The sequence below is a fragment of the Sminthopsis crassicaudata genome, chromosome 2 (genome assembly GCF_048593235.1).
Source record: "Sminthopsis crassicaudata isolate SCR6 chromosome 2, ASM4859323v1, whole genome shotgun sequence".
Taxonomy (NCBI): Eukaryota; Metazoa; Chordata; class Mammalia; order Dasyuromorphia; family Dasyuridae; genus Sminthopsis; species Sminthopsis crassicaudata.
The window spans coordinates 345,788,737-345,798,876 of NC_133618.1; the positions used below are offsets into that span (position 1 = coordinate 345,788,737).

A 10,140-nucleotide genomic window follows, 5' to 3' on the forward strand; every position below is an offset into this window, starting at 1 on the left:
GATGGATGTGGCCATTTTCAACAATGAGATGAACCAAATCAGTTCCAATAGAGCAGTAATGAACTGAACCAGCTACACCCAGCAAAAGAACTCTGGGTTATCTATGAACCACTACATAGAATTCCCAATCCCTCTAATTTTGTCTGCCTGCATTTTGGATTTCCTTCACAGGCTAATTGTACACTATTTCAAAGTCTGATTCTTTTTGGACAGCATATCAACTGTTTGGTCATGTATACATATATTGTATTTAATTTATACTTTAACATATTTAACATGTATTGGTCAACCTGCCATCTGGGGGGGGGGGGGAGAGAGGAAAAATTAGAACAAAAGGTTTGGCAATTGTCAATGTTGTAAAATTACCCATGCATATATCTGGTAAATAAAAACTATTTTTAAAAAAAAGTAGGCTGAAAAAAATGAGTTAGAAAAAAAATCCCACAGTAAAGAGCTATTATGGAGAAAAGGACTTACTAAAGGCACAAATTCAGAAAACAATGACTCCAAATTATCTTCAAAACAAACCTTTAAAAAACACACCTATGCATATCCCATCACCCTTAGGCCCACATTCAACTACAATTCCTGGAAGAAATGAAGCAAAAGCTTAAAAAAAAAAGCTTAAAATGACTTTTGAATGAAAGAGCAGGGATAATCAGGGGAAAAAAAATGATCTTACCAGATTATTACCGGAGAATTAACAGTATGACAGAAGAGGTAGAATAGACTAAATGACTCCATGAGAGAAGCTATTCCAAAACAAAGTAAGGAAAAAAAAAAAGAAATGTGAAGTAGTAAAAACAAATGACTTGAAAACCCAAAAGAGAGAAATGATTTAGAATCACTGAATGCCATGACAAGAGAAAAAGAAAAAAGAAAAAAAAAAAAAAAAAAGCCCAAAAGAGAAAGAAAAAAAAAAAAAAAACAACCAACATACTACATCTCAAGAAATCACTAAATAAAACTGTACAAATGTCTCAGAAAGAGCTCTCAGGGCAAAGTGAAAATTTAAGGGAAAAAAAAAATCCAATGGTCATGTCTTCAAAAAAACTCTTGGAAATAGCAGAGACAAAATTTAGAGCTTCAAGGTCAAATAAATAAACAAACAATAAACAATAAAAACAAGCAAAAAAGCCCTCCTAAACAATAATTCTACCAAAAACAACCCCAAAAAACAGACAAAGAAATAGATCAAGGAGAGATTATTTAAGAATTATTGGAACATGATCCTAAACATCATCTTTCAAGAAAGAAAACTGCTCTGATATTCTTGAACCAGAGGATAAAATAGAAATTGAAAGAATGAATCCCCAAAATAAACTCCCAGGAATATTATAGCTAAATCCAGAACTCTTAAGTCAAAGAGAAATTACTTCAAGCAGGCAGAAATAAAACTTAAATTCAAATACAGCAGAGTAACTCATAGTCACACAAGATTTAGCAACTATCACTTTAAAGGAGCAGGGGTATGATATTCCAAAAAGCAAAAGAACTGGGATCACAACCAAGAATAACATAAGCAGCAAAACTGAGTATAACCCTCAAGGGGGAAAAAAAAACATATTTAATGAAATAGAACTTAAAGCTTTCCTTAATGAAAAGAGCAGGGATGAATAGAAAATTTAACATAAAAACATAAGTCAACAAAACAAAACAAAACCCTGATAACAGGTGTAAAGTGCTGTGGTCTCCAGAGACTGCAGATCCCTCTCTGGGAGGAGATCTGCTGTGTCAACTCAAATCTCTCGGACAGATTCTTCTTCCTGTAGAGAGCCGACTTCCCTTCCTGCAGAGAGCAGCCTCAAGTCTCGTCCAAACAAAACTCTTTCTTTCCTCCAGAGCTGCCCTCTTTTATCCTCCCAGAGAATGGGGATGGGATAATGCAAGGGCTTCTGGGAAAAATTACTTCAACCAATGAACTTGCTTCTCCTAAGCATGCAAGCTCTTCCCCAGGAATTCACACGTAAAACTCTCAGTAAAGGTCGGAACTAGAGAATTGTCAAGTACTGACTTAGCACTTAGTAAGAACCTAATATATCATTATCTCATTAGCACTTAGTAAGAACCTAACAACAGGGATTCATAAAAAGGTCAATAATGTTAAAATGATTACCTATCTATATGAGAAGATTGATATGTTAATCTTCTAAGAACTATAGAATTATTATAGAAGTTAAAGGGAATATACAGGGAAAGAAGGAATGAATTCCTTATGTTGGGATGATGTAAAAAACAAACAAACCATCACAACAACAAAAAGACAGGTAAGAAAAAGAGATGCTCTGAAAGAAAAAATATTCCATTGAAAAGATCTACCCAAGGAGGAATTTTTATACTGGAGGGGAAAATGACAGGGGCAAAAGGGAAGGCAAGCAACACTTGAATCTCACTCACATTTAACAAAAAGGAAAATAAATACAGATAAAGATACTGAAGGGAAAGAAAATAAAGGAAGGCAGATGGGAGGTGACAAAAGAAAGGCAGATAAAAGAAAGCAGCAGTAAGAAGCAAAACAATATTAAAAGAGGAACAGGATTAAAAGTTATCAAATTTTTCTTCCTTCCTAGCTTATGTCTCCCTACTTCAAGACAACAAGCAATCTGATATAGTTTATACACGTACAATCACCCCTTTTTTGGCAAAGTAATGAAAGAAAGCCAGCAAAAATATCCAGAGTTAGTTCTTCTTATATGAAGAATATCAAGAAGACCAATGTCTTTTGCTAGATCTCTAAGTACACCTTACCATGAGACGAGTAGTAAGGTATGGCCACAATAACATATGATTTATATTGTATGTATCCAGATCAACAGATGAGACAGAAATACATACACTCACACATACATATAAGCACATATATGTATATACACAGTTTAACTGCTCTCATATCTATATGCAGACATTAAGTGAGGCAATGTGATAAAGAGAAAAAAAAAACAAAACTTGAGATCAGGACACAGTTTATAAGGTATCTTTGGGCAAAAGTCAAAACCAAAACCACTAAATATGAAATACAAAAATTATTCATGCAGTATTTTTTTTAAGAATTGGATTTTTTTTTCATTTTTATTTTCCCCAGTTACATTTAAAACAAAAAAAAAATTTGGTTACACATGTACATTCTTTTTTACATATGAGCCATATTGGGAAGAAAAAAATCAGAAAAAAAGTCAAAAAACACAAGAAAAAAAATGAGAAAAAAAGTGAACATAGAATGTGTTGATTTGCAGATTTGCATTCAGTCTCCATAGTTCTCTCTTTGGATGCAGATGGCAATTTCCATCCAAAATTTATTGGCCTTGTCTTGCTATGAACCAAGTCTATTTTAGTTGATCACTGCACAATATTGCTGTTGCTGTGTACAATGTTTTCCTTATTCTTATGCAGAGTATCATAAAAGGCTTACCACTCTTTTATAAAAGAGTAACCAAGCATCTGTTTATTATTTTTTTTCTTGCTTTTCACATCAATGTATCTGATTCACAGTGTATCACAGTATAACTTTTATCAGTTATATTTACATGATCCCTCTAATCTTGAGTTAAAATATTATCTTTTTCCTTATATTAAAAATTCTGTTCATAGGCATGCTCAACAAATAGTACAAAAGAGTACTGAGCGAAATCAAATGAATTTAAAAATCAAACTAACAGCTGATTAAAGAAACAAATTAAAAACAACTCTGAGGTACCACCTCACACCCCTAAGATGGAAAATAAATGTTGGAAGGGATGTGAGAAAATTGGGATGCTAATGCATTGTTGATAGAATTGTAAAATAATCCAATCATTCTGAAGAGCAATGTAGAACTATGCCCAAAGGACTATAAAACTGTGCATATAGGTCTGTATACCAAGGAAATCATAAAGGAGGGAAAAGGACCCACATGTGCAAAACTGTTGTAGCAGCTCTTTTTGTGGTGGCAAAAGATTGGTAGATGCCCATCAATTGACTGAACATGCTGTGATACATGAAAGTAATGGAATATTACTGTTCTATAAAAAAATGACGAACAAGCTGATTATAGAAAGGCCTGGGAAGATTTACATGAATTGATGCTGAGCAAAACAAGCAAAACCAGGAATATATTGTACATAATAACAGCAAGAATAAGTGATGATCAACTATGAAAGGTTTCATTCTAATCCCAACAGCCTGGACAGAAAATGCTATCTGTAACCAGAGAAAGAACTAAGGAAATTGAATGTAAATCAAGACGTTCATTTCTTTTTTCTATATCTCCAGGCTTTTTTCTTGTTTGCTCTGATTTTTCTCTCCCAACGCATAAAACAATGTGTATTAAAAATAAATAAACTAAGGAAAAAAATAAAACTAACAAAGAAGTGGCACCACAAAGAAAAGATAAAGGATTATAGTATTCCCTGTTTCATGAACTCTCATGTCTTAAATACATAAAGTGCTAAATTAAGACAATTTTAAAGTACTTACTTCATACCTATTTAAAATTGGCTAAGATGACAGAAAAAGATAATGATAAATCTTGGAAGAGATGTGGAAAAACCAGGACACTAATAAATTGTTGGAGTTACAAAATTATCCAATCATTCTGGAGAACAATTTAGAACTGCCCAAAGGGCTATAAAATTGTGCATTCCCTTTGATACAGCAGTATCATCATTGGCTCTATATCCCAAAGAGATCATAAAAGAGGGAAAAGGATCCATTTGTGCAAAAATGTTTGTAGCTTTTTTTAGTGGCAAAGAAATTAGATATTGAATGGACTGAACTGGAAAATGGCTGAATAATTTATGTCATATGAATGTAATGGAATATTGCTGTTCTACAAGAAGTGATGAGCAGAATTTTTTTCCTATTTGATTTGATTTTTCCTGTACAGAAAGATAATTGTATAAATATGTATGTATATATTGGATTTAACATATATTTCTACCATGTTTAACATATGTTGGACTACTTGTCATCTAGGGGAGGGAAAATTGGAACACAAAGTTTTGTAAGGGTTAAATGTTGAAAAATGATTCATGCATATGTTTTGAAAATAAACAGTTTTAATAAAAATAAATAAATAAATAAAGAAGTGATGAGCTTGCTGATTTCAGGAAAGACTTACATGCATCTAAGTGAAGTAAGCAGAACCAAGAGAATATGATACACAATGATGGCAAAACTATGTGATGGTCAACTATGACAGACAGATTCAATTGGATACCTTAAAATTAGCTACGTGACTTAATTTGGGAAGTATACTTTTTGGAATAATTCAAAACGTTTGGGCTATTTGGTATTCTGGATAGTCTCCTGACTCTGGCCCATGGCTGATTCTTGTCCCCATTGGATTGTGAAATTCCAAAAGAACCAAACACATTTCTAGTATACTTTGCTGACTTTTACCCTCCTAGCTCTTGTTACAGTGTTATAGTGGACTCTATATTAACTCTCCTTTTATTCTGTTTTTGTGATAATAAATTTCAACAAGTATTTATTATTCACTACTATATTCCAGGCAATGAGCTAGGTAATTTTGCTGGGAATGTGAGGACAAAAAGCAAAATAGCTCTAGCTATAAAAACAAAAGTTACTTAAATTCAGTGCATTCAAGGAGGGAGAATACTAGAACTGGGACTTATAATGTGGTGCTACAGCTGTACTTTGAAAATAGTGAAGGCTTCAATATACCCTAAGTGAGGAGAAAATATATTCTAAGTATGAGATACAGCCACTGCAGAAGGTTGGAAACAAGAAATAGAGACTGTGTTGAAAAGATAGTAGAATGAAATAAGTGTAATGAGGCTGGAAAGACAAGAGATTGAGTTGAGGTTGCAAAAATAATTAAAACCTAGTTTATCCCTAAGTGAAATGGTAACAACAATATTATATGATGATCACTTCTGATGGATGTGACTCTAACAATGAAATGACTGAGGCCAGTTCCAATGATCTTGTGAGGAAGAGAGCCATTTACATCCAGAGAGAGGACTGTGGGAACTGAATGTGTGTCACAACATTCTCACTCCTTTTGTTGTAGTTGTTCACTTGCATTTTGTTTTCTTACTCATTTTCTTTCCTTTTTGATCTGATTTTTCTTATGTAGTAATATAATTGTATAAATATGTTTACATATATTGGATTTAACATAGATTTTAACATATTGGATTGCTTGCCATTTAGGGGAGGGGGTGGGAAGGAGGGAGAAATTTGGAACAAAAGGCTATGCAAGGGTCAATATTGAAAAATTATCCATCCATGTTTTGAAAATAAAAAGCTTTAATAAAATGTTTTTTAAAAAGCTAGTTTATTATTTCTAGCCATATGAAAAGATGCTCCAAATCATTATTGATCAGAGAAATGAAAATTAAGACAACTTTGAGAGTTGAGAGTTGTGGTCTACACACCTCTCAGATTGTCTAGGATGACAGGAAAAGATAATGATGAATGTTGGAGGGGATGTGGGAAAACTGGGACATTGATACATTGCTGGTGGAATTGTGAATGCATCCAACCATTCTGGAAAGTAATTTGGAATGGGCATACCCTTTGATCCAGCAATGTTACTATTGGGCTTATATCCCAAAGAGATCTTAAAGAAGGGAAAGGGACCTCTATGTGCAAAAATGTTTGTAGCAGCTCTTTTTGTAGTGGCTAGAAACTGGAAATTGAATGGATGCCCATCAACTGGAGAATGGCTGAATAAGTTGTGGTACATGAATGTTATGGAATATTGTTGTTCTGTAAGAAAAGCAGGATGATTTCAGAAAGGCCTGGAGAGACTTACATGAACTGATGTGAGTGAAATGAGCAGAACCAGGAGTTATTATACACTTCAACAACTATATGATGATCAATTCTAATGGGCTTGGCTCTCTTCAACAATGAGATGAACCAAATCAGTTCTAACTGTTCAATAATGAAGAGAATCAGCTATACCCAATGAAAGAACTATGGGAAATGAGTGTGGACCACAATAGAGCATTTCCATTCCTTCTGGTTTGTCCACTTGCATTTTTATTTCTTTCTCAGGTTATTTTTACCTTATTTCTAAGTCCGATTTTTTTTGTGCCGCAAAATAACTGTATGGATATGTATACATATATTGTGTTTAACATATACTTTAATATTTAAAAAAAGCTAGTTTATCCTAGACATATTAGGAATAACTGGAGTTTATCAATGGAGGGATGCCAGGCTCAAATCTGTAAAATTCTAAAGTAAAAGATCCAAAACATTTTAACTATTGGCAGCCTTGATGGAATGAGAATGTAGTTTCCCACATTGATTTCTTTTAAAAGTATCAGAGTAGTCTGAATACATAAGAATTAGTATGCTTGTAAGACAATAAGTCTCATCAGTTTAAAAAAAAGTACTATAAATAAAAGCTTTAAAATTAATATTTTGCATATATAGTATTATTTGATCATGTTCAAGGACATTCAAAATACTGAATTTCATATTTCACTAAAAGCTAAATTTTATTCCAGAACCAGAGCTACGAACAATATAGGTAATATGTAGAGGCAAATTTAGGGTTGATATTAGTAAAAATAAAACCAAAAACTAACAACTTAAACTATTCAGGAAAACAATATATCTAACTATACAACAATATAGATGGAAAGAAAAATAACAATAAAAACCCCCAAAGAACATTTTGTATAATAAACAAGACTGGACTCAAAAGAAAGGCCTATGAGTGACAATGAATATACTTCCAGTTTCAGTTGATGTGCTGGTTAGATTTGCTGTTTTGTGTTTGTTTTTTCCCCCACCTATTTGTTGTTGTTGGGTTTGTTTTCTGATTTTTTTGGTTATAGGATAAATGGCACTCTGGGGATGATAGAAGAAAAGAACTTATTTTTCTGTCACCTTCATTTCCAAAGAAATCCTTCAGAATCTTTTCCAAGAAAACCAAGCCCTATATTGGGTTACAAAGAGCTGGATAAATAGTCACTAATAACTTTTAACTCTAATTCGATAGTTAAATTAATTTCATAAAATCTAAGACTTTATTATATGCTTCTACATGAATAAAGAAAGGGAGGGGAGTTTGAAGACTTGTAGCTCAAAACGCATATGTCTATATTATTGGGGTTTCCAGAAACATTATGGATATTTTAGGGTTTTTAGAAAATAGGTCCATAACCTCTTTTAGGAATTTACAAAAATATTGTATTCAACTTGACTTTCTAATAGTACTTCAAGTCCAGAAAACACAACTAGGTACATTTCCCTGAATTAGAGAGCTCACCTAAGTGAACCTCAGTTTCTCAACTGTAAAATGAACTAGACATCTCTAAGGCCTCTTCCACCTACTACAATCTATTCTTCTGTGCAAAGATTAATAGAGAGAAATATTCTTATTTTATTAAATATTGTGGACATTGTTGAATTTGCTCATTACAATAACGAACACAAAATAAAATATGCTGAAAATATCAATTTTTACAGTGACAAATAACAACACTTTTTATCCATAGTTAAAAATGGGTTGTATGGAAGAAAAAAAATAGAAGGAAAGTGGAGGGAACTGGCAGCAACTGTTATCAGGGTGGAACAATATACCTCAGGTTCACCTCTGTTGGAAAGTGTGGCTATGTACCTAATAAAATACCTCATAAAGATACATGTGAGGAAATTATTTTTTAAAAAACTTCATCAAAACTCAAGATGCCCAAATGTGCATCAGAAACAGTACAGCACTTGAAACAAAACTAAGAAACGGGAGAGCAATAGCGGAGAGAAGCGTAAGGACATGGCTCCAGAGAAATGTGAGATTCCTCTAATACAAAGTGATGGGAAATCGAAAACAAAGCAGGCTCCCCAGTCGAAAGAAGTTTTGAGCATTAGGGGTAGGGAGAATCTGTAGGCAAGGTAGCGAGTCAAAGACTATCCTCAGAAGTCTCGCGGGAATGGGGATGGAGGTGGGAGAGGGGGAGCTCCAGGAAGTCAAAGAGAGCGAGGATAAAGAACTGTCCCAGTGGGCAGAGGAGTCTGGGGTTTACTACTCCGACACTTACAACTCAATCATCCATTCTCCTTCCAGTAGATCCTTCCAGTTCTTGTCCGTGATGATTCTCACTTGTCTCCACAGTCCCTGGATTCTCGGAGTCCCACATAACAACAGCAGCAATACTATTAACGTTAGCAAGGAACTCCTGGACGGCGCCATTTTCGCTAATGTGCACCCCACCAAGAGCAACAGTTAGTGTCCACGCCTCCACCCGTAGGACCCGCCGCTCACTGCGCATGACTTCACCAAATACTCAAGGGAAGCGACCAGCCTCGTATCTATGCGCAAGACTGGGGCGCCTGCGTGGTGATTCTCCCTCACATAGAGTCTGTTTACTGGCGGGATATAGCCACTGTTGTACTGAATCTTAATAGCTTTCTGCAAATGTACTATGAAGAGAAGAGAAAAAGTGGTTGTAGGGATTAAAATGTGAGAAAGACCGATTGTAGTTTATTGTTCTACTCCAGGCGAAAAATCTCAGCCTCTTCTTTATTACTTTGTTAACTTAGTCTCATTTAAGACAACAATTCTGAGAGGCAGGTGGTATTGTTATCTCCACTTCACACCAGGAAGCTGGGGCAAAAGGAGGTTAAATGACTTGCCTAAGGTCATACAACTAATTTGTCTGAGGTCAAATTTTAACTCCTGACTCCAGACTCTGTGCTCTATCCACTGTGTCACTAAACTGCCCCTTAATGAGGAAAAACTACTTCAAGTTCAAGGTACTCTATGAATACTCTACTGCACTGGCTCATCAATCCTCTCTGATAACCTTTGCCAGAGGAAATAATTAGCTCAAAGCAATTACATTTACTGGCATGGAACAGCTTGAACTATATCATAAAGAAAATACTCATTTCCTATATGCATGGGCATATCCTCACATAAATACAAAAAATGTCAATGGAAAGAATAAGTATACATAGCATGCAAGTAAAAAGCATACCTTTAATGCCTTAGGAAGCCTTGTTAATAACAAGGTTAATGAAAGGGATGGAATTACATCGAGCTTAAAAAATTATGTTTTTTAAAGTGCCACATTAAAAATACCAGCAAATTTGGATAGTTCAACAATGCACATTAGATTGGAAAATACCAGTTTATGTTCCATCCCTAAAAGTAAGGCAATGTCAAGGAATGTACAAATTATT

At 34.3% G+C, this 10,140-nt stretch overlaps 1 protein-coding gene across 1 annotated transcript in view; it reads right to left on the minus strand.

The window, feature by feature from the left end:
- Positions 1-9,227, minus strand: part of TMX1 (thioredoxin related transmembrane protein 1) — a 41,786-nt gene extending 32,559 nt beyond the window's left edge. The window contains exon 1 of the mRNA XM_074290671.1: positions 8,997-9,227. Within this exon, the coding sequence (XP_074146772.1) occupies positions 8,997-9,148 (152 nt within the window). The 5' untranslated portion in view covers positions 9,149-9,227. The remainder of the gene's footprint in view (positions 1-8,996) is intronic.
- Between the last annotated feature and the right edge of the window lie 913 nt (positions 9,228-10,140).